Source organism: Engraulis encrasicolus, chromosome 17 (assembly GCF_034702125.1).
Source record: "Engraulis encrasicolus isolate BLACKSEA-1 chromosome 17, IST_EnEncr_1.0, whole genome shotgun sequence".
NCBI lineage: Eukaryota > Metazoa > Chordata > Actinopteri > Clupeiformes > Engraulidae > Engraulis > Engraulis encrasicolus.
Window position 1 is genome coordinate 50751918 of NC_085873.1, and position 25605 is coordinate 50777522.

The 25605-nt window shown below is 42.7% G+C and overlaps 2 protein-coding genes across 2 annotated transcripts in view; both read right to left on the minus strand.

Moving 5' to 3' along the window:
* Positions 1-1439, minus strand: part of sp100.1 (SP110 nuclear antigen, tandem duplicate 1) — an 18231-nt gene extending 16792 nt beyond the window's left edge. The window contains exons 1-3 of the mRNA XM_063221014.1: positions 1328-1439; positions 678-864; positions 1-28 (exon numbers count right to left, since the gene is read on the minus strand). The exon at positions 1-28 is cut by the window's left edge and continues 23 nt beyond it. Of these exons, the coding sequence (XP_063077084.1) occupies positions 1-28; positions 678-821 (172 nt within the window). The 5' untranslated portion in view covers positions 822-864; positions 1328-1439. The remainder of the gene's footprint in view (positions 29-677; positions 865-1327) is intronic.
* A 15001-nt stretch (positions 1440-16440) lies between these two features.
* Positions 16441-24080, minus strand: LOC134467095 (NACHT, LRR and PYD domains-containing protein 1 homolog). The gene is made up of 4 exons (XM_063221015.1): positions 23913-24080; positions 22481-22642; positions 17812-18883; positions 16441-16605 (listed from the first exon to the last, which is right to left on the minus strand). Exons 1-4 carry the CDS (start codon positions 24005-24007, stop codon positions 16441-16443), a joined length of 1494 nt encoding a protein of 497 aa, XP_063077085.1. The 5' UTR covers positions 24008-24080.
* Between the last annotated feature and the right edge of the window lie 1525 nt (positions 24081-25605).

A 25605-nucleotide genomic window follows, 5' to 3' on the forward strand; every position in this document is an offset into this window, starting at 1 on the left:
GTTCCTTAGTCCGCATCTTCGTCACCCTCTGAAAACACATCATCATCATCATCATCATCACCATCATCATCATCATCATCATCACCATCACCATCATCTTAATCATCACCATCATCATCACCATCATCACCACACCCCTCTTCCTCTGCTCCTTACTCCGCATCTTAGACACCCTCTAGAAGAACACATCATCATCATCATCATCATCATCATCATCATCATCACACCCCTCTCTTCCTCTGTTCCTTAGTCCGCTTCTTCGACACACTCTGAAATGACATCACCACCACCACCACCATCATCATCATCATCATCCTCATCGTCACCTCTTCCTCTGCTAATTAGTCAGCATCTGTGACACTCTCGGGGGCAGTCTGTCTGAAATATCATGTTATCCAAATTACTGCATCCATTGTCTAAACACAGTAGGCTACACCAGGGTTTTTTTTCTTTCTAAATGTATAAGGGTAGTGAACTTATTGTGCACCTGGTAGGCTACCCCATAAAAATAAATAAAATAAGCAATAATATTATAATCGTCATTGGTCTTCTTGCTATTCGTATTATTATTAATATTATTATTAGTATAATTGTTGTTGTTGTTGTTATTACTGTTATTATGTGTATTGGTATCATTGTTGTTGTTGTTGTTGTTGTTGTTGTTGTCCAGTGCGCACCTGATAGAGCTTCTCCGGGAGCAGGTCGTAGTCGCGCAGCTGCGTGAGGAAGGTGTGCGGTTGGTCGATGCAGGACATCTCCGTCTTCTTGCGGCGGAAGAAGAGCAGCAGATCTTCCTCTGGCAGGAAATCTAATGGATCCATCGATGCCAGTTCACCCTCAGTCACCCATTTGTTGATTGACGCGCTGTCAACGGCACCACAACAAAAAACACTCCACTTAAGTATAGGCCTGTGCAGAAAAATGCATGCAGGAACAACACAGTACCTGCATAGGATGTTGTAGTAGTCTATAGACTAGGCCTATTAAGTATTTTAGTTGTTATATCAGTGCGTATGCTTACCGAAGCCATAGAGCCAAGCATAGCCTACCAAGCATGTCAATGGGCCGGGCCGTCTATTTAGTTTACTATAGTCTGATTTAGGCTACTATGGCACATTCCATAGCCTACTGATAGGCAGTTCAATGTGCCTCGCAAAAATAAAAAAGCATACACAAAGATGTACCGTCACGGTGACTGTCAAACATTTTTTTTTTAAATGGGTGAGAGAGACTTATGCCAGAATGTGCCTGTGTCTGTGCGCGCCGCGTTGAGGTAGATTGAAGGCTTGCAGACAACCGCAACGAAAAGTTATCGCAGTGAGCTTACCTCTACTCTCTTCTCAGGCGCCAAAGACTTCTGAAAGTGTGACGTTTCTGACTTATTTTCCTATACGAAAATTTCCCGCCAGTAGTTCACAGTGCCTCCAAAACACGGAACAGTGCCTTGTGTGACGTTGGGAAATCGAAAGTTATGGGCCGCACGTTTCCTATGAAATGCCTCATTGTTACAACTCCTATCCCTCTACCTCCACAAGGGGGTAGAATAGAATTGCACTTTGAGCAGTTCACACCAGAACTCCGCGGTCCGAATGCTTGTCTGTGTTCCTGTTGCACCATCATCACAGCCTAGGGGAGACTGGGGTAAGATGAGCCACTTTTTAAATTTTTCGTCACAGCTAAGCAATGAAGGCGTATTTGGTTAAATTGTTCACATCATACCAAATTTCAAAGTGTCCTGATACTATTAGAGCAAAAACTAATTGATAAACTGTCATGGTTAAAATGATATAGCCTTTTAAAAATATTTTTTTCAGGTGGCTCATCTTACCCCTTGTATGGGGTAAGGTGAGCCACTGCTTGGGGTAAAGTGAGCCCAGGCAAAAATCTCAGCTAAACAACTTTTATTTATTATAACAAATGTAACTAATGAATCTATGAAATAAAACAACGAAAGTAGCAGAACTATGCCAAAAAATACATATTGTGGGCCCTTACAGCTTTGTTTGAATACAATGGCGAACAAGGCAGAGTGCAATGTAGAAAAAAGTTTATATTATTGTTTGAATTGGCTGAAACATGCATAAAGTCATTAATCTCAACTCACCTGGGTATGATATGAAAGAAATTATCTGATTATGCTGAAATATCATAACATGGTGTTCAACCATTATGCATCCCATTAGGATAAGCGGCTCATCTTACCCCATCTCAAAAGGCTCACCTTACCCCATGCCAAAATTATGTAAATAAATGCTCATAAAATTATCATAAAAGTGCAAAAAGACTTAAAATATCACTCATATAGTAGCTTATTACGTAACATTTCAGACATGATGAGACCAGAAAATGTTCTATTTTTGTTTTCTCTAAATCATCCATGTTTTGAATATACATGGAATTCACTTAAAGAGCAAAAAAAAACCACATTTTCACAAATATCTCTCTTGCCAAATTTGGTACATGCTTCACTTTTTCACAGGTGTTAGAAAAGGATTTCCACCACCTTAGAATGTGGTGACATGTTAAAATGTATTCACCTTTTTCGAGAAAAAGGGGGTGGCTCACCTTACCCCGTGGCTCACCTTACCCCAGTCTCCCCTACTACTACAACTAGGCATGCCACTACTACTACTACTACTACCACTACTTCTACTAGGCTACTACAACAAGATATTAATTGAACTCAAACACATAGCTGAAAAGTAAAATCAGGGGGGAAAAAAATATTTTGAAGTGGTCTTTTATTATTTTTTGCCCCAGAGCTGAATAAAAACATTGCCAAATGTGTAACTGCACAGTAAAACAAAGAGGTATGTAAATTTCAGATTAATTAACAAACACAATGGGGAAAAAAACATTAAATGAAATAAATAGAGTGTAATACACACACACACACACACACACACACACACACACACACACACTAGATGATCACCAGGCATATGGGTAACAGGAGGACAGGCTAGTGATGACACTGTAACCTTTTAGTATAAAATATAGCCTTGGCTAGGCCTACATTGGAATACACGATATGCAACATATAGGCTATTTTTAGTCATTTACACAATATCAAGATCACTATACATAAAAGTCTAGGTGCAATGTGATGCCATTAATAATAATCATAAAAATATATTAAACAAAAATATAGGCCTATGTTTCAGTTTTTTGGTGTCATGTCCTTCTTGAAGGTCCTCAGCCCAACAGGTCAGCCTAGTGGGTGAGCATGTGGACACGGCCCCAAGATTCCCACAACGGAGGATGCAAACTGCTGACTTTGTTGATCAATATTTGCATTGAAAATGTGTGCATGAGTGAGAATACTGTAGGCCTATGTGTGAATTAGTTAGAAATAAAAAGTCATTTTGTTTTGCGTTTAATTTATTTTACAAGGAGAGAGAATCTTGGATCTTCGCTTGCATAGGACTCAGCTGTACCAGAGCAAGTAGGCTACAGCCAAACGTCTATGGCAGGGGTCCCCAAACTAAAGCCCGGGGGCCGGATGCGGCCCGCCACGTCCCTTTGACCGACCCTCCACTTCTCTGCACCTCACCATTTGAACTGCCCCAAAGAAGCAATCCTATCTTGTCTTGATAGTTTCTCATCTCATTGTAATACAAACAGGCATACCATTTCTATTGTATCACTCATAAACAGTCAATCACCATATTTTTATAACCTTTTCTTGGTATTTTTACATGGTTATTAGAAATTAAAAGGAATACCTGTGGCATTTCAAATTGAAAAACGTGAATACTCACTTGGTTTGCAAATCACTTGTAATGATGAACTATTTTGTGCTAGAAAATATACTAGGCAGCAGTGGCGTGGAACAGGGGGGGAAACCCCTGACTCATTCTTAGGGCCCAGCCCACCTGGGGGGCCCACCAGGGGGCCCCCTAAGGAAAATGTTCTTCTTTCGTTTTTTTTTTAAAACATATTTTTTATTTTTTTTAAATAATGTCAATACATGTTGGTAATCTATATAATTCCAATGTTCTCTAGAAATACATCTATTAAATTGGACATCATAGCCTGAAAATAGGCTATAATCTATATCAGACACCCCCATTATTAGTACGCATTGGTTTAGCTCGCCCTCTCGCGGACTTTTGATTGTACAATATGCGGAATCAACACTCACTCGCTTCATGCATTAAACGCAGGAGCCGGTTAACAATGAAAGATGTCTAAAACACCAGGCTTTCACAAAAAGAATAGAAAGGCAAGAGAGATAGGGGAAACAAGATGAAGGAAAGCAACTGCTGTTGATTTCTTGCAAGAAAGGTGAGCCCAAATGTCAAAATTACAGCCTAGGCCTACACAGTAGGCTAACTGGTTATCCCATTCCCATTCCGTGTGGCCACTGTGATAGCCGAAGTCAAATACAAAAATACGGTAATCTCATTTTGTTGGCTATAATTGTGATATAGAACCATTGAGAGTAAATAGAATGGAGGCCAAAATTCTATTTCATTGTTGAAGCCAAGTTGGAGCCAAGGTTGGACCCAAAAAGACCAAAAAATGGCCAAATCCCATTCATTCCTATGAGAGACATAAAACCCTGTATCTCCCTTAAATGCCACTCCAGGGGGATCATTTTTCGCTCAACTAGTAGGTCCCCTTGCTCTCCAACTTACCAGGGTGGTGATTTTTTGTGGTGATGTTTTATTTTAGAGAGATATTAAAAGTTAAATTGACCAATGAGCATCAGAACATGGTTTGATTGACCGTTAGAAGTCTTGTTGTTGTCCAATCAGCACCTGCGTTTGGCGTTGCTAAGGTGGAATGTAAGTTGGAATGTTCCCAAATCTGGCTTCAAAGCGTTGAATGGCAAATAGCGTTGATTTGGCGTCCATTCTATTTACTGTCAATGTATAGAACGCATATTTGTCTTTGATATTCATAACAACAAGTGTCCCAAAAGACCAACATGTTGGTTCAAATATCCAAATGACAGCAAAGCTTTTTTGTGAAATGAATCCCCCTCAATCTCTGAAAACGTCACGAATGTGAACAACACGAATGTCGCAGCAGGTGCAAATGGTGTGAACTTGAGAGAAGGTGAGCCTGTTTTAGCTAATATCCTAGTCTTCAGGAAAAGCAGTTTCTCAACCGGGTGCAATGCTGGCCGCCCTGGTCATCAAATTTACAGATTGATTCCGTCCTCGTAACGATATGAATATTATCGACGTCATGTTCATCAGTTGCCAATGTCAAGGTGGCGGCGCGAACAGCTGTCAGTCATGAACTGTCATTTTGCTTTTATTTCCCTAGTCATCTGACAACGCCCCGCCCGTTATAGCTGATGTGTGGTAAATGAATGACGAGATTTTGACGGGGCGCACCCGTCTGCGCTTTGAATGCTGCTGATGCCATTCGAATCTGCGCAAAGCCCAAGGGACGAGCCTGCTGCTGCCTAGCACGAGAAAAGACAGGCAGAGGAGGCTACCTACCTCCGTACTGAGCAGGTAGCCTCTCTGCTTTGAGAGCTCGTGAAAATTACAGAAATAGTTAGCCTACTGGCCATTTTAAATCTGAAACTATATGCAGAGTGTTGTGTGATTGGTTTAAATGCATACACTTTATAGTGACGTAATGACGTATAGGGGTCAGATAGGAAATCTACATAGGTTGTATCAGTTACGCACCTGCGTGTGCTTGAAATGGATGCTCCGTAATCAGTTAAGATAAAGGACATAAACTTTATATCTTGTGTGGCCGTGTTGTCTCTCTGCACCAACATAACATGGTGTCAGAAATGCGTCGTATACCACGCCAGGAAGAGTGAAGTGCTGAGTGTTTTTATTTTCGGGAAAAGTGAGTGAGTAGTAAGAAATTGTGTTCGGAAAGTTAGCTAAAGTTCGGGCGCCAAAATGAGCACTGGCGAACAAAGCAGTTCACGGACAGTCGCAGCCCCTGCAGAAGGCAATGTGCGGCCGGCACAAAGCGGCGAGGGAGCAACGCGACCAGTCGTACCACCACGGCAACCCAACGTTACACCGGCAGCCTTCAACATCCAACCACCTGAAGCATTCACGTTCTCAAAACCACTGGAGTGGGAGAAGTGGATACGGAGGTTTGAACGTTTCCGACTGGCTAGCAATCTCAATCTCTCGTCTGATGCTAATCAGGTAAACACTCTCATCTACTGTATGGGCGACGAAGCCGATGACATTCTCCGCGGATTAGTGTTGACCGAAGAGCAAAGACAACAGTATGACCCTGTAAAGAAAGCCTTCGACAAATACTTTGTCCCCAAGAAAAATGTCATTTATGAGAGGGCGAAATTTAACAGGAGAGTGCAGTCAGGAACGGAAAGTGTTGATTCATTTATCACCGCACTGTATGCCCTCGCCCAAAACTGTGACTATGGTCTACTGAACGATGAATTAATTCGTGATAGACTGGTCGTTGGACTGAGAGACATGGCCCTATCTGAAAAGATGCAATTGGACAAAGAATTAACACTGACTAAAGCTGTTACAATGGCAAGACAATCTGAAGCAATCAAAAAGCAGCAGTGTGATTTAAGAGCAGATGCTCAGCCTGCAAAAAGCACCATTGAAGTGGATGCAGTGATGTTTAAAAATAAATACATGCAAGGAAAGTTTAAGCCGAACATGCAGCAAAAGAAAAGTGGATCTGGGCCAAAAATGCATTCAGATAAACCTACCTGTCACAAGTGTGGAAACCCAGCACACCCCAAGGGACAGTGTCCAGCCAAAAATGTAGTGTGTCACACATGCTCCAAGAAGGGCCACTTCCAAAAAGTCTGTAGGAAAGCAACGTCTGTGAATGCGGTAGGCTTTGCAGATGAAGAGCCTAATGGCCTCTTTCTGGGCTCAGTCGAGGCCGGGACAAACCCATGGTCAGTGGATTTAGAGATCCGCAACCAAAAAGTTAGGTTCAAGATTGATACAGGGGCAGACGTGTCAGTCATCCCGCATCAGACCTACACAGCGATCATGGGCCCCGACGGCGAACGCGCACTGGCCCAAACAGACAAACCACTCTTCGGCCCGGGGGGCGGCTGCCTCTCTGTCGCTGGAGTGACCAAAGAGACACTGAAAAAGGGTGAGCACACATGCCAGGAGGACTTGTATGTGGTACGCGGCCTGCACACTCCTCTGCTAGGCCGACCTGCCATTACAAAGTTAGGTCTTGTGGCTAGACTCGATACCATTGACACACAGACACTAAAAGAGACTTACCCCTCATTGTGCAGTGGACTTGGTAGGGTGCAACAGCCACACACCATCAAATTGAAGCCGGATGCTACACCATACTCACTGTCAACACCCAGGCGTGTGCCAATCCCGCTGTTAGGCAAAGTCAAAGATGAGCTCGCACGCATGGAGCAAATGGGTGTGATTTCCAGGGTGGAAGAACCAACGGACTGGTGTGCTGCTATGGTGCCTGTGCCTAAAAAGTGAGAAAGAATGAAAAAGTGAGAATTTGTGCAGACTTCACAAAGCTGAACGAAGCAGTGTGTAGGGAGAAATTCATTCTGCCCTCAGTCGAACACACGCTAGGCATGTTAGCTGGAGCGCGCATCTTCAGCAAGCTAGACGCCAACATGGGCTTCTGGCAGGTGCCGCTGTCAGAAGAATCCGCCAAGCTCACCACATTCATTACACCATTTGGGCGTTTTTACTACAACAGACTCCCATTTGGCATCACATCAGCACCGGAACATTTCCAGCAGCGGATGTCGCTCGTGCTGGAGGGCCTCCCAGGCACGGTGTGCCACATCGATGATGTGCTCATCTGGGGTATGTCACAGGCGGAGCACGACGAAAGACTCCACAACGTGCTGGGACGACTCCGCAAAGCAGGGCTCACACTGAACCTGGACAAGTGTGAGCTGAACAGATCAGAGGTGAACTTCCTAGGCCACGTGATATCAGCCAACGGACTGAGAGCCGACCCAGAGAAAATCAGTGCTGTGCAGGACATGAGAGAGCCGTCCAATGTCAGTGAACTGCGAAGCTTCCTGGGAATGGTCACGCAACTTGGGAAATTCATTCCTCACCTAGCAGAACGAGACAAGCCGTTGAGAGATCTGCTCTCCAAGAAGAACGAGTGGGTGTGGGGACACGCTCAGCAAACTGCTTTCGACTTCCTGAAGCAGCAGCTGACCTCACCGCCTGTTCTCGCACTTTATGACCCAAACAAAGAGCTCAAGCTGTCGGCTGATGCGTCTTCATATGGGCTGGGAGCGGTCCTTCTGCAAAAGGAAGAGGATGAATGGAGGCCAGTTGCATACGCCTCTAGATCACTAACAGAGACTGAACAACGTTATGCACAAGTGGAAAAAGAAGCGTTAGGCTTGACGTGGGGATGTGAGAGATTCAGAGCCTTTCTCATCGGGCAGCATTTCCAGCTCGAGACAGACCACAAACCCCTGGTCAGTCTGCTGGGGAACCAAGCGCTGTCTGAACTGCCGCCGCGGATCCAGAGGTTCCGTATGAGACTCATGACATACTCCTACACGATCCACCATGTACCTGGTAAGACACTCCTTACAGCCGACACACTTTCACGTGCACCAGTACACAACAGCACCAGAGCCAGCCGCACAGCCAGTAGCCTAATGGAGGACACAAACATTTATGTGAATAGCATCATGTGTAACTTACCTGCCAGTGACACTTACCTTGCTGAACTTAGAGAGCAGCTGAAAGCAGATAGCACCTGTTCACAAGTAATGGCCATGTGCCAAAGTGGATGGCCAGAGAGTAGCGCACTGAATGCAGTCCTCAAACAGTACTGGAAAGACAGAGCAATGCTCACTGTGGAGAACGGTCTCCTACTCCGAGGCACCAGACTGGTGATCCCCTCTGCAATGCGAGACACTGTCCTGGAGAAAGTGCACGAGGGCCATCAGGGCATTGTTAAGTGCAGAGAGCGAGCCCGAGAGACTGTTTGGTGGCCAGGATTGAGTGCGCAGCTGAATGAACTCGTTCTACACTGCCGACCCTGCATCAAAAGGCGAAACAATCCTGCACAGCCACTCATGAGGTCTGAGCTGCCAGACCGACCCTGGCAAAAGCTAGGCGCTGACATGTTTACACTGGACTCTACCAATTACCTGTTAGTCGTTGACTATTACTCACGCTATGTTGAGATTGCTAGACTGACACCCACACGATCCGAGGATGTAGTTGTGCACCTCAAATCAATGTTTTCGAGGCATGGCATCCCTGAGGTCCTTGTCTCTGACAACGGGCCCCAATTTTCGTCAGGCCACTTTGCTCAGTTTGCAGTGGACTACAGTTTCAAACACATCACTAGTAGCCCTAAATTTCCCCAAAATAATGGTGAAGCCGAGCGCCACGTCCAGACGGTGAAAAACCTGCTCAAAAAAGCAAAAGACCCTTACCTGTCACTACTCGCTTACAGAGCAACACCACTGGCCAACGGCTACAGCCCAGCACAACTGCTGATGGGACGCAGGCTCAGGACCACTGTCCCCCAGCTTCCTTCTACGCTGCTTCCAGAGCTTCCTGATCGAGAGAAGTTGGCTGCTACAGAAAGGGAGAGGAGACAGAAGGATGTAGCAGTGTACAACAAAAGACACCGCGCACGTGACCTGAGCCCACTCACACCAGGCACTGAGGTGTGGATGGCGGATGTGAAAGCAGAAGGGACTGTTCTGTCACCCCATGCAGCCCCCAGATCATATCTGGTGGAAGGACCACAGGGAGTAATGCGCAGGAACAGAAAGCACCTCTTGCCTCTAGAGGTCACAGCCAACCAGCAGGGTGCACCTGAGGGTCCTGCTCAAGCGCACTCACCTCCCCAACAGGCCCCGCCTGTACCGCCACAGCCACCTCTGAACTCAGAGACTGTCACCACAACCAGGAGTGGCAGAGAAATAGTGAAACCAAAGAGACTGGATTTATAAAGCAAAATGCCGAGCTTTATTGTTGTGTTTTATGTTCCTCTTGAATGAAGTTTAAATGCAGTACATGGTAAAATGTTTGAATGCATAGTTTAAAATGGTTTGAGTTAAAACAGGTAATGTGATATTTGAATACAGTATTCTGAGGTTAAAACTGTTTAAGTAATGTGACACTTTAAAATAAGAGAGTCCTGAATTTTAAGTTAAAAGGGATACTTACCTTGGTTTAAACAATATCTGTAGATATTTCCTACAAAGGGGGATGTTGTGTGATTGGTTTAAATGCATACACTTTATAGTGACGTAATGACGTATAGGGGTCAGATAGGAAATCTACATAGGTTGTATCAGTTACGCACCTGCGTGTGCTTGAAATGGATGCTCCGTAATCAGTTAAGATAAAGGACATAAACTTTATATCTTGTGTGGCCGTGTTGTCTCTCTGCACCAACATAACACAGAGTAGCCTAATTATAATGATTTCAAAGAAATGACGAGCTTCGGGGTGCCCTGACTTTATAAGGTTGAGAATAACGACATCAAATCCAAACAGCGATACTTTTGTTCTATTTACTCTGCTTTACAGCAGGTTTTAAGCGACATTTCAAAGTCAGCTTCTGCCAGTAAATCGCTGCTGATTCTCTGTTCCTTGCTCTCCCAAACCCCAACTAACCGGGCAAACGTGACGTGCGTGCAGGCCAGTGCAAGTGAACGAATGTGTGCGCGAGCGCATGTGTTTCTGTTCAGCGATGCACATTGAAGAAAGTTCAGTTCAACATATCAATGTCTGTGTCCGTAGTGCACGAAATATTAGGCTAAAAGCATTGTGAAGAGAGATTTACCAGTCCCTCTCCTCCCCCTCACATCATAGTGATGGAGTGATTAAAAGTCATCATATGATGGCCTACTTCTCATAAGATAATGTGAAAGATTAGGACTAGTTTATAATTTTATTATGTCTGTCATATTGAAGATGAGGATGATTCAAGTGAAGGAGAGGAAAGCATAGAGGGGTATCCTGAGGAAGGCATGAAGGATGACGATATCAGGAGGTAGGCGCGCGTGGGGGGTTGTGTGTGTGTTTCAAGGGGGCCCATGAAAGAGGTTGTTCCTAGGACCCCAAATTTGGTGCTACGCCCCTGCTAGGCAGTGGCCTATATAAAGCCCACATGATTGATCCCGGCCCCTGATCACAGTCATCAACGATAATGTGGCCCCCAGAGAAAAGAGTTTGGGGACCCCAAACGTCTATGGGACCTTCTGGCCTCAGCGTCTGTTTCTGGGGAAGGCTGGTCCAACTTTCCAGTCTCTTTTTCACAGTGGCCCTCTTATCTTATCTGCAGATCAGGAATACAGGAATGTTTTTTCTTGTCCGTCACTGGATACTATATGCTTCAGTGCTCTGACGTCTTAGTATAAATATGTCTAGAATTACATAAAACGAACAATGTGTATGATTATAGGCCTAAAGAAAGGTGTTGAAGATATAAAAACAAGTTTAGCAACAATAATTGATGTATATGATTTCAAAAAAGTTTTAGAAATACCAAGGCACTCATCTTCTTTGTAATTAAAAATGCCTTTTTTTGGGGGGGCATAGCATGATTAAAATACTTCAGAAGATGATGTTCCCATCCCATGCGTGCAGGACAATGTCCATTGTGCTGGTCATAATCATTGGCAGACAGTAGAGTGTAGGTCTTGCAGACATAAGGAGTCTGCAGCATACTTAACCCTATCCAGACTTAATGTTCCTTTTTCATATTTTTTTGTTATTTCCATTAGCATCAGACAACTTTAAGAGCATTTAAGTGGTCTGAAGCATATACTCATTAAAATTTAAGCGCATTACCTAAATTTAATGGAAAATACATTTTGGCGAGATTTTGGGCATTCTAATCAGATGATGTCATAATGACGTCATAATACCAGATAATGACACAAAAATGATGTCATTCATGGATGTCCACATGTAGATCATCTCCCCAAAGTTTGGTGGTCCTACCGTATTCTGTTCATGAGTTATGAGGGGGGGGGGGGGGGGGGGGGGGGGGGGGGGGGGGGGGGGGGGGGGGGGTGGGGGGGGGGGGGGGGGGGGGGGGGGGGGGGGCTGTCAAAAGAGCTGGTGGTGGTGGTGGTAAGTATTCATAAAAAATGTAACATTAGTGAATGGGCAGCATAAATTCTGAAAATAAACAACTAAAAATCTCACACAGTGTCCATTTAAATATGTGTTTTTGGAAGTTTTCCATGTCAGAGGTTGTCCTGTTTGATTAGAGCACACGCAGGAGATTAGAACAACACAAATGGTATGACGGATGACGGTCTTTATAAGCAACACAATGTGACAACCACACTGACACCTGAGGTGTAATAATACTTATGTTGCTATTCATTCACAATAATGGAAAGAGCCAGGTGCAGACTCAAAATGTACAATTTCAATGTACTGAAAGGTTGAAACACACACCGATGACCTCCCTTTTCATCTCAAAATGAAAAAATGAATGTAGTTGCTGCCAAAGGTGGTTCTACAAAGTATTAAGCAAAGGCTGTGAATACTTTTGTAAAAATGATTTCTTTGTTTTTTATTTTTATAAATTTTCAAAACTGTCAAGACAACTTGTTTTTCACATGGTCATAATGGAATAATTTGTGAAGGATTTTGACAACAGAGATTCATTTGTAGCATTTGGAATGAGGCTGTAAGATAATAAAATGTGAAAAAAGTGAAGCGCTGTGAATACTTTCCGGATTGACTGTATGTGTGTAATGTCTTGTGTGTAATGCTTTCTGGATTTATGTATGCATGCTACTTGACACCTTAATTTCCCCCTGGGATCAATAAATGATACTCTACTCTAGTTATTTTGTTTTGACCTCTCTGTAATCCAAACACATCCATCCAGCTGCCAGATCACCCCAACTGCAAGCTATGAGAACAGAGCCGTCTAAAAAGAGAGTTGTGATAACGGGGTACCCTGAAGTCGGTTGGTGATGTGATTCACGTAGATTAAAATATTTCTAAACAGCAACTTTCTGTTCGCTGGAGACTAACACAGAACCATTACATACCAAACAAAGATTAAGTACAAACAAATTACATTTACCTTTACCACATTTTCTGTGTTCTACGGCCACCTCCTGGAACTAAGCAACTACTTCTATTGGAACTATGGTCAATGGCAATTTACATGTAAAATGCTCCATGAGGCTCCATGACAGCTGTCATTGCTGTGGAAAGATTGGGCCATTGAGGTCTTTTGGGAGTGACCTAACTCTCTTATAAGATGGCTCAAGCACTTTGAGCTGCATGCCTTGTATGATACAGCGCTATACAAATACAGTTATTATTATTATTATTATTATTATTATTATTATTATTAAAGAAAATGCTGCTTTGTGTCCCTTTAGTATAATGCATTTAAAGTTGTCACTATGTCAGGCTTGGGATAAGCAGGACCTAAAGGCAGCAAAGTGAAGTTCCAGAGATGTGTAAGATGTATAAGAGTGGCAACCAGCACAAGCTCACAAGCTCAAGTAAACCTCAAAATAAGGCAGTATTGAAAAATGTAAACAATGAGTCCAGAGGCATTCCTGACACACTACGCACAGTTCATATAACTGTACCAAGTAAAATAAAAAGACTGATTTCAAAAGAAACATGGTTCTGCAGCAAGACACGATAAAGGGAAAATAAACACAATAACTGAAAACATATACATAATTGTATATTTTGATATAAATCGTTATCGTAAAGTATATAAAGTACTGTACATATACTGAAACACGTTTTTTTTTCCCATTTCGCCCAGCACTACTACGTATTGTGGTAAATATATAGTGTGTATGTGTGATTGTATTGTGGGGTATTGTAGGTGCCTCTACAACAGTGTTTCCCAACCAGGGGTACGTGTACCACTAGGGGTACGCGAGCACACCTCAGGGGGTACGCGGAAAAATGTGATAATGACAATTGAATAGATACTGGGATAAAGGAATATATAGAGAGAACATGGGCTAGGGGGTACTCATGGTACAACAAAAAGGCTTAGGGGGTACTCCAGTCAAAAAAGGTTGGGAACCACTGCTCTACAAAACAAGTTTTGTTTTCAGTTTCGTAGACAGACAGTACCAAAATAGAGGTCTTAAGTATTGATAGAATTATGGTAGTACCTAACTAGGGGTCTAAGTAAGTGTACTACAGTGCATGTAACCAAGAGGCATGCTAAAACTTTAAAAGCCACATGGCATACACATTTTATTCATTTAAAAAATGAATGTGAAAACATTCATGTATGTAACTTTCAATAATTGTACAAAAATAAATCCATCAAAAAACGTCCATAGGTTTTTATTTTACAAGTAATAATGCATGGATTTTGACTTAATACAAATGTAAAAAATAAACTGTACAGTCTGTTGTAAAATTTCCAAAAGCACACAAATAGTAGTATCTGCAATGTACGTGATTAACGTGTACTTTCTCTGCAAGGTTCCTTAGCGGACAATCATGGGCAACCGTTTAAGGAGTCAAGTTTGTAGCCTCACGATTGACGGTTTGATTCCCGACATCTAAAGGTGGGTGGGTGTGGGTGAGTGAAATATCAGCACTCTCCCCAATCCTCCTCGATCATAGGTACACCCTGAGCAAGATGCTATCCCTTGCACCACTCTCCATGGTAACCATTCAGCTGCCACCGTCATGCTGAGGCACCTTTCCTCAGGTGAGGCATAACGCCAGAGATTCTTTAAGTATATAGAGATATGCCAATGTAATAGGTTGCTATGGGCACCTAACATGACCAGGTTCCGGTCTGCCGAAAGGGGCGTGTCATAATACTCCTGACATTGAATAGAACAGTCCTTAGGTCTGCCCAGAGCCATTTAATTACAGAGTTGCGCAAACCGGGGACCAGGAAGTCGGTTGGTGATGTGATTCGCGTAGATTAAAATGCTTCTTAACAGTAAACTTCTGTTCGTTGGAAACTAACACAGAACCATCACATACCAAACAAAGATTAAGTACAAACAAATTACATTACCTTTACCACATTTTCTGTGTTCTACGGCCACCTCCTAGAACTAAGTAACTTCTAATAGAACTAAAGTCAATGGGGATTTCCATGATAACGCTCCGTGAGGCTCCATGAGAGCCGCCATTGCTGTGGAAAGATTGGTCCATAGAGGTCTATGGGAGTGGCGTAACTCTGTTATTAGATGGCTCTGGGTCTGCCTAAAGGGGGATTTCCCCCCCATCCCCCTTGCAATTGTAGAACCCGGAAACAATGGGCCAATGGAACCTCTCTCTCTCTACTCTCTCTGATAACGCCTGTGGTGTGCAGCATCACCTTTCCTCAAGTGATGCATAAAGACTGTGATCAGGGGTGTAGTGGGCGCGGTACGTGGGGGTACATAGTCCACTCACTTCTCCTCTGCCCATGTTTGAATACAAAAAGGAATGAGCACATAGCAGTATTGCAGGTGATTGACCAAACAGAAGCAATGACGGTAGATTAAGGACAGTTGGGGGGTTTGACATGATAAGTTGCCTAATTATTTGATGACGTTAGAAATCGCGTACCCCTACTTTAAAAATCCCCACTACACCACTGACTGTGATGTGGTGTCACAATGACAGAAAATGGCAATTGCACTTTCACATGTGAAAGTGAAAGTGAAAGCCCATTGGGAAACTCCAACTCCCATTGTCATTGTGACACAGCACAGAAGTGAACACTGCACACAACGAAATTGCATTTATGCCTCATCCGTGCAAGGTTTTTGTTCGCAGAGCTGCTGCCTCTGCTGTCACCTATTCTTTGACCAGGGCACACCAAGAGGAGTCCTGCAGCCATCTGCTGTGTCCCCAATAGGGAGTCTGAAGCCAGCCAGTCTGCCACCAGTGTTGCCAGCTTGGGCGATTACCCGCCCAATTGGGCTATTCGGATGGCCGTTTGCGGGGGAAAAATTGGCCATTTGGTTTTTTTTTTGTCATCCATTTTATGCCCATAGAAATCAATGTAATTTGTTGAAATTCGGAGGAATTTGAGAACCTTTTGGGCGGGATTTGATCAGACACATCTGGCAACACTATCTGCCACCAAGAGGAAGGCTGCAGCTCCTGAATCTCTTCTCACTGGCCTGCTGAGGTGATGGACTCTTGTAATTAAGAGCAAAATGTTCAAAACAGGTTCAATGCTGGACAGATCTCATTATTGTTGAAGCATTTCCAACTAAATCTTTGGGCTTAGTTTTAATACAAAAACAATTATACAAGATATACAACAATGGTGTTATCATATTACTAATACAAAGCTGTGTGTGTGTGTGTGTGTGTGTGTGTGTGTGTGTGTGTGTGTGTGTGTGTGTGTGTCTGTGTCTGTGTGTCTGTGTGTGTGTGTGTCTGTCTGTGAGTATAACTGTGCATATTATATTACCTCTAGTCTGTCTGCAAGGCCATTGAGGTTCATTTTCCTCAAGATAGTGAGAGTCATTCTGACAGCCTCTTCTTCCCCATATCTCTGTTTCATCTAAGAGGCCAGGTCTGTCTCATTATACTGCTCCAGCTGTCCTTTGGGAATAGGCACACAACTTTCCAAGGTCCCCTTCTCCGATAAATAGGCCTTGAACCTCTTCAGCTGGTCAGACTCCAAATGATCCAGAGCACTGAAGAGCCAGTCCAGGACAGTGTCAGTCTGAGGGTCAAACAAATGTACGGATATATTCTTAAAAAGGTCCTCTTTACAAGATTGTCTTTCACTTCACATCAAATTTAGCAGAATTCATCAGCAAAGCATTATCTGTCTCCTTCGTAATTTTATAACACCATTACATTTCTCCCCAATAGCTTGTTGGACAGCACCCTGTGTTGCGCGTGGTGGCGTGAGCAGATGAAAGGTCGGATCTGACCAGTTAGAAAACAGAATAATGAAAAATATTCATGACAGTCGTTGTCATGAAATGGTGCATAACGGCAAGTGATTGTAAAAGAGGTAACATCATATCCAATGCCAACATCCAAGAGCATTTACATTGTAGGCTAGTAGCCTATACACTGTGCTGAAACAACAAGTGATTGCAAATCATAGCCAATGCTAATATCAGAGGGCATTTTGTAGGCTTTCATAACACCGTCCACCGTCCACTTGCTTGCATATTGCTGGTTGGAAAGCAATGTTCACTGTTATTAAAGGCCTAGTGGATAAAAGTAATGGGAACGGAACATTAGTGCTATGGGGATGGCGACCCTATTTAGGGATTGGACATTCCCGTTTGAATGTTTACTGACGTCTGTTGTCGTAAACAAAAAAACGTGTAAACCGTTTGTCTGCCTTCGGATTCACTGGATTTACACACACAACTGGACTATTCTTTCTTGCAGTGTGATCCACAGATTCCTCGGCTGTTCGCCAGAAGCATCCTGTGAGTTCAGTCATCTGATTCTGCACCTGTTGAGTGTGTAGGCCTACTGGTGACTGAACCAAGCGCTACACCTCAAAAAAACACTCGGTAGAGAAAGATTGTAAAGAGCTATACTCTTGTTTGTGCCTCGGCTTGACTGACAAGAGCTTTGTTATGACAGCTCTGAAGTATGGAATATTTTCGAGCGTGCTTATTGCTGAAACTCAACCGATTACTTATGAATATTTTACATTGGCCCCAGCGGTTAACATTGGCTGCTTTTTTCGCTAAAAAGCTTAAAATAAGCTAACCTCGTAATGCCGCGGCATTTCCCAGAACGTCTCATCATTAGACACATTATGTGGCATGGCAAATCGATGGTGAAACTTTCATTTTATGCCGGAACTATCCTTTAAGTATGTCCATGTAAATCTATGGGGCAAGCATACTAATGATAATAAACATCAAACATTAGTTCTATCTGTTGGGCTCATACTGACCTGCAGGACACTTGTTGAACACTCAGATGTCTGAACGTCTTGACAGCCCATGAATTGGTCCACAGCTGTGTGAGTGTCAGTAGCATCAACTCCACAGGGGAGGCTGGAGACGGGACCTCCGCTGGAGGTTTGTACAGTGCCCTGATGAGGGGGGCAGCATTCGATTCCAAGGATCTCTGCTTGCCAGACCTCCTTTTTAACCTCTCGACTGTCTGCAGAACTGAGGAGCATGACCCTGAAGTCACCAGCCTTTTTTGGGCGTACCTCAGAAAAATTGGGGGTAACGTCGAGATTTCTTGCCATTTCAAGTTTCAGCTTAGGAGGAAGGATGGTGGAGTCACAGTCTGTCTGTAAAGCATAGAGCTGGTTCAACTGAAGACACTCTACGGGTGAGGGCATGCCAAGTCGGATTCCACCAAACTCCTTCAATTTCTCCTGCTCCTCCACTAGCTTTTTCAAATGGGCATTTTTTGGCATAAGGTAGACGTGGAAAGTGAGGGGTAGTATGCTGCTTCTGTAGACGTCAACACATGTGTGGATCTCCATCTTGTTCTCTTTTTCAGGAAACAGAAAAGACGTCATATACTTGACAACGCCAAGAATGGACAAGGAAGGTTTCAACAGTCTGGCATGGGAGCGACTCAGCTCACGCGTCTCCAGACACACTCCACCGTTCTGCTGATGCAAAACCTTCACAGCATCCATCAGAGCAGACTGGCTACCTCCCAAACACAGGAAATGAGGCAGGTGGATATCCTCCAGCTCCTCCAGTTCTCCTGATATGAGCTTGATGTCCATTAGAGGACCAGCTGGACTGCATTGCATTTGTGCCAGCTCTTCAGCAAAGATTTGCCAGTCCATGAAGCGATACTGCAGGGTGACTGGACCAACACATGACCAACGCAGACTGGACTCTGAGCACTCATAGCTCCCTGCAGCAGAGCTCAGGCTATAAATTGAGATGTTCTTCTCTGTAGAGACCTCAGGCTCCACCAGGATCCAGTGACTGGTGTCTGGAACTTCAGCACAGCATTTACAGCCACTCTGCATTGCATCACTGGAGCCATCCAGCCTTTGAGACAGACACACACACACACACACACACACACACACACACACACACTTATATTTAGACTTGAGTTGAAACAACCATAACATGGAAACCAGTCTGAGGTGCATTTCTTAACAACATCGTTGCTAACTAATTTAGCAACTTACTTGGTTGCTAAATTAAGAGTAAAGCCGGGCATACACTGTGCGATATTTTCACTGGTGGGTATTAAGCTCCTTCTCACACTGCACGAGTTAATTTAATCATTTAAAAGTTCACATCTCACGACTCACGTCCTCACACTATACGAGCCGACAGTCGGATGCGAGCCAAATGCTTCCACCGTGAGACACGACAGGCATGTTTCCCCGGTCTGCAGAGGAGGGAACATGCGCACCTGAGGTGGAGACGAGGTCGCGCTCAACAGAGAATCGCACGGCCCTATTAATTTGTCCATGTGAAGTGTCAAATCAGGTCGTAGCACTGCTTTAACTGTGCGATTTACGCACGAGCCACGACCTGGATTTCAAACAGTTTTGATTTTCTTGCGACCCTGCGATTGCACGATCGTGAGGCGAAATCGCTTGCCGTTACCCCATGTACGCTGCACGATGCGAGCCTCACAATTGACCTGCAATAGAGCAAGAAATCGGCCCGACTCCCAAAAAGTCGTGCGAGTGCAAAATCGGGGCAAAAGTCGCACAGTGTAAGCCCAGCTTAAGGAAGGGAGTTCAGATTCAGAGGAGGTTTAGCAAATAGATCTGCAGGGAGACATAGAGGTGAATGGTACATAAAAGTATAAGCTTAGTGCAAGTAATGTGGCAGACATCGGGGGTGGAGGGGCTCCTGACAGGTTGTGGGTGGAGGGGGAGATGGGAAAGGTGAAAGAGGGGCGGGGTAGTTCACCATCCTGATGGCCTGGTTTATGAAGATGTTGGTGAGTCTGGTGGTTAGACAACAGAGTCAACCAATTGAAATGGCCCAAGTTAAACAAAACTTGGCTATGGCTATTAAATTGCTGGGTTATTCTCAAGCAAAAACTTTATAAGAAGTATAATCGCACACAGCACTGCTTTGACGACATTTGCGGGAAGGGACTTTTCGGGTCGCAATTGACACAGACTATCCAACTAAGCTAAACAAACTATGCGCCCTGCGCCTCACTGCCTTGTTGTTTGATGACTTGAATCAAAAAAAGAATAAGGACATCAGCATCTTCTAATATGTGAAAATCAGAAAAGGACTGTTTCTTTAAAGATAGAGACCCACATAGGGTCAAAGTTATACAACAGTAAATTACAAGTCCTGTGTCCGCGTCCATCCTTATACCAAACAAGGATATTACACACATTCACAGGAGCCAGACCATGAACTCTGCTTAGTCGCCGAAAAACAGTGTGTACCCCCATTCCCCTCATCTTCCCAAAAGTTCCACACAAATGTCCATATCCACGTCATACAATCATGGTTGGCAAATGTACATGACACATCCATACAACCATAGCGAGAAAATAAAGTACAAACAACATTTTGCATTACTTACTAAATTACCAGGTCATGTAAAGAGGTAACAATGGCAACCTTTACATGCTGCACTGTACTTAAAAGCTCAACCTGACTATCTTCCTCTTTCTGTGTACAGGTATGTCAGACACATTCAGCTATAGGCTTAAATGAAAGCCTGAAAGGTCCCCTTTCCAGTGATACCAAGCACAAACATGGCAAGAAAAAGGCCTGATAATTCCAGCTAATGACCTGCCTATTGGCTACTATTTTGAAGACTATTGGTGGTTACACAAGTCAAATTTGAGGCTCTCACAAACAAGGTTACAAATATAGAAAATAATTGTATGGTCATATTATACATTTTCTGAATCACCAGAGAGCCAGAGAACCAGAGAGTATGTAGCTTATCGAAGTTTGTGTCCTTGGCGTTCTTTCATAGCCTGACAGGTCAAAAATTATCATACAACAAAATGATCATACAACATTGTGTTTTTGAGGACAAAATTATGGTAAAATTTTCATTCATTTGGGAACACACCGGTTGTGATGTAAAATCTCAGGTATGCTTCCCACATGTGGTGTTACCGCAATGTTGTTCCCATAGCAACACAGCACTACAGATATCCATTTCAGATTACCAATGTTGACAGCATCCATGCATCCCCAAACCATGTCAGTCCCACTACCATGCTTGGCTTTTGATAGGATACACTTTTTTTGTAAAACTAATTTGTTTACCACCACACATGCTTGACACCATCTAAAGCAAATTTGTTTATCTTGGTCTCTTCAGATCACACGACATGGTTCCAGTGATCCATATCCTTGGTCTGTTCATCTCTCTTGAGACCAAGATAAACAAATTTGCTTTAGATGGTGTCAAGCATGTGTGGTGGTAAACAAGTGAGTTTTACAAAAAAAAGTGTATCCTCTCAATAGCCAAGCATGGTAGTGGGACTGACATGGTTTGGGGATGCATGAATGCTGTCAACATTGGCAATCTGAAATACACCTAAAAGAAACATGCATGTCAACATGCACTGTGACTACTGAAGTAGATCATGATATTCTCCATAGGATTGCATTCAAATCTCACACCAATCTATTTAAGCCAGATGCAGACTCAAAATGTAAAAGTTCAATGCAAAGAAAGGTTGAAACGCACACTGATGACCTCCCTTTTCATTTCGTTTCATTTCGAGACGATTCGAGCCAACATAGCCCCTTCTCTACCGGATTTTCATCTGGGGGTGTACTCACTTTTGTGAGTACATGTTCAAACATTAATGGCTGTATTTAGTTTTTTTCTGAGTGAACAAGAACTTTAAGTGGTTAAATATGTTGTTAAAAGGTCACTACTCATTGTGTCAAAGTGACATTTCTGTAATGCTTTCCTATGAAAAGATATACTCAAAAATCTGCAAAAAACTGTGAGGGGTGTATTCACTTTCGTGATATACTGTATTTAATAATTCCATACTGAATATTGGGGATTAATAGCCAAAGATTTTATCAGACTGATCTTTAAGTACATGCCAATTCATTCAAAATCCCAAAAGCACTCAGGTACTACATCTACCTTGTATTGTTTTAACTTCTGATGTTTATTGCATTTCACTGGTCCTGTTGCAACTTTTTGGAGACATGTTGCAGTTATCAAATATTCAATGAGCCCATATGTCCCCCAAAGCAATATATTGTCTTGGTTTTGACGGTTAATATGTTGTCTTTCCACTACTCCTCAATCCCCACTACTATTTCGATTTTCACAGTGTACCAAGTGTCCAAACTTCATAGGGTTTAGGGTTTGTACATACTTAAACTGAAAGTGATTAAGTGAAATTATGTAATAATAATGGACATTGGTGTGTATGTATTTCTCCGTGTGCATTTGTGTGTGTGTGTGTGTGTGTGTCTTTCTGTGTGTGTGTGTGTGTGTGTGTGTGTGTGTGTGTGTGTGTGTGTGTGTGTGTGTGTGTGTGTGTGTGTGTGTGTGTGTGTGTGTGTGCGCGCGCGCATGCGCATGCATGCATGCAGTTCTGTTTCTGTGTAATTACATGGCTGTGTGTGTGTGTGTGTGTGTGTGTGTGTGTGTGTGTGATGCAGACTGACGTGGGAGTGTGAGTAGAGAACAGCTGTGCAAGGTGCAGCTCTGCAGCATCTGAAGAGCGGGAGCTGCTACTGGAGGATGGTTCTGCTGAAAGATGGAATCTCCTTACTTGATAAACCTTTTTGAAGGTACCACGAGGAGCAGTCGACATACCACAACCCCATCTAGAGTGTAGGACAAGAAATTCACAATTAAATAATCAGATTAACAAGGGTACCTAAACTAACTAGCTTTTCAGTACATTTCTCTCTTTCTCTTCCTCACCCAGACACATTACTACATCTACAAGAGCGCGTACCTATGTTCCCCGGGTCCTATGTTCCCGTCTTTGTATGGGACCGGGGAAATTAGGACCCTTTTTCTAAAAAAGGGTTCTACACGTATGTTCTCCGCATTGTATATTTCCGAGTTTTCAAATTGTGCCCTTCCCAAAACCATCCCTAAACCTAACCTGTCAGTATTTTTTCATTCTTTCAAGTTTTATTGTCTTTTGTCCACCACTGGCTTCTCCTTTATCATTTGCAGCCTACATGTGACACTATTATATCGGGTTTTAGGCTGAAATAAGGACTCACAGTCTCCATTTTTAACCCTTTAATGCGCCACTACAAATCCAAAATATACAGGTATATTGTCATTATGGTATATTGTATAGAGGTATATTGTATTATTAGACAAAGGTCTTGGCTGTGCAGTAAATGCATTACCCAAGCTCCCCATGTTTTTCATTTTTCATAAAATAGGCTCTTACTTGGTTTTGTCAACAGCCTCGGACAGAATTAGAAGTAAAAAAGTGTTTACTGTGTAAAGAGGTGTTTACTGTATTAAGTGAATTACTTTAACAATTCAACACAATTGTAGATACATATTGTGGAAGAAGATACCGCACACTCTTGTCCATCAGATACATATTGTAAACACATTCTTAAAACTTGTCAAAAACACGTAATACACATGTTTGTTTTGTGACCTCCATCAGATGTCACCTCCATCAGATTTTGTGACAAACAAAACCCTCCAAATGCACCTCAGTGGAGGCTAGAGAATAATTTTGGATCACAGTCTTTACCAACATGACTGGTAATGTTTCATTAACTAACACAATTTAGTAAAATATGGAACAAGATGATGAGAACAAAATCTGACGGAGGTGACATCTGATGGTGGGAGACAAAAAACTACTCTTTTAAATATTATGCATTGTTTGTTCAAATTAGCCATTTCATTTTCGCTCTATTTCTTAGGTGCTTCATACCTCTTCTGAAAAAGTATATATTAATTAACATTAATGTAATGGAGCTCCAAGAAATAAAGTAAAGAAAAGTAAGCAGTGTGCTGTGTCTCTTGACTTTTATTCATTGATTCACCTCCTCCTGCCTCACACCTGCACCTGCATTGCTGAGGGCTTGTGCACAAAGACTCTCTTGTACTCACTTTAGTTGCTTCAGTTTACACCGAGGATCCTTTAGGAGGTGATGGAGATGCTGATCTTCTTCAAAAGGAAAGTCATTGCCAGTCAGGTCTAGCATCTTCAAACTGAAGGAGGTTGAAAAGGCAGCAGCAGTTATTGCAGCACAAGTTTTTTGTGTGAGGCCGCAATCCTTTAGCCTGGGAGAAACATAATGAAACACCTAATTATTACATACACTTACCTCTACATATAACACACACTCTCATTAACATACATGCACACTGTACACTGGCTATGAGTGGCCAATGTACATATAGGCTTCCCATGAACACACATAAACAGGGAAACACACACACACACACACACACACACACACACACACACTACAACAAACGAGAAGTGGTACATAGACAGATGAGAAAAAAATAATTAGAAAGAATGGGAATGGGAGGTGAAGAGATGAGAATAAAGAAGTAAAGAGAAGGATGAAAATAAAAGAGTAGAGAGAGGGATGTCTATAGTATAGCATAGAAAGAGATTAGAATATAGACAACCGTGGAAAGAATTGAGAGACCACTTTGAAAAGTTTACTATGGATAGGTATGTGTTTGAGTAAGACAAATTGTAATTTCATTCTATTTATTCCAGGAGAGGTCTACCAACCGCAGTGTCTTGCACCTGCTGTGAAATTTGGCAGAGAATAGATGACAATCTTCGCCGCCATCGGACACATCCTTGTCTGCCTGTCGGACTTGTTCTCAGTTATATATCCTATATATATATGATCATGACCTAATTTTAGGATTGGAAAATAGAATCTTACCGGAGGCAAATACAAAGCGGAGGCCAAACAAGTTGGGACACTTTGTATTTTGTGAATAAAATCAAAATGGTGGCATTTTCAAAACATTCAATATGTTAATAAAGTAGAACATCATATACAGACAACATGTCAGTTGTTAAAGTCAAACAGAATTATTGTTTTGAGGTAATTATGTGGTCATTTAAAATTTCACACTTGCAACAAATCCCCAAAAAGTTGGGACAGGGCCAATAAAATGCTTTTTATATTGGATAAGACTAAACACAACACAAGGGATGAGACTGAACAGTTAAATACTTTGACTGATGGCATAATTTTATTCAAAAATTAAATATTTTGATGTGCGAGACATGATTTCAGCAGCTCAACTGATAGGTGTGTTCTTCAACTTGTTTACCTTTTTGTTATGCTTAATATGTGGCATATCCTGACTGCAAGAAAACAATTGTGTCCTGTTTACTCTTATGATGGAACCACACTGTTGGAACATAAAAGAGATTGAAATTTGCCACCGTTATGGGGCAATATCTAAAGGCGGTGCTCCAAAATATAATGCCTTGGTAGCTTTGTATGCTGTTTAAAGTCTGTATATATAATTCAACATTCATTTTAATGTTCTACATGAGCAAGAAGACCATAACCAAGGCACCTCTTCACCCCCTTACCATCATATATGCTCTCTTTCAGACTGACCACTAAATCAAGCTGAAGTATTCATTTTCTGTATAACCTGGAGGGTGCATGACTCCAAGATTTTAAAAAAGGATGAAATATTTTCCATTCTGTAATCAGAGGACAGTTTCACATGTCTCCTAGGTCCATCTAGAATGAGCTTTTCCGCATGCAACACTGTTAATGTCTTCATCATGTGCATTAATCAAGTGTTGTGTTTA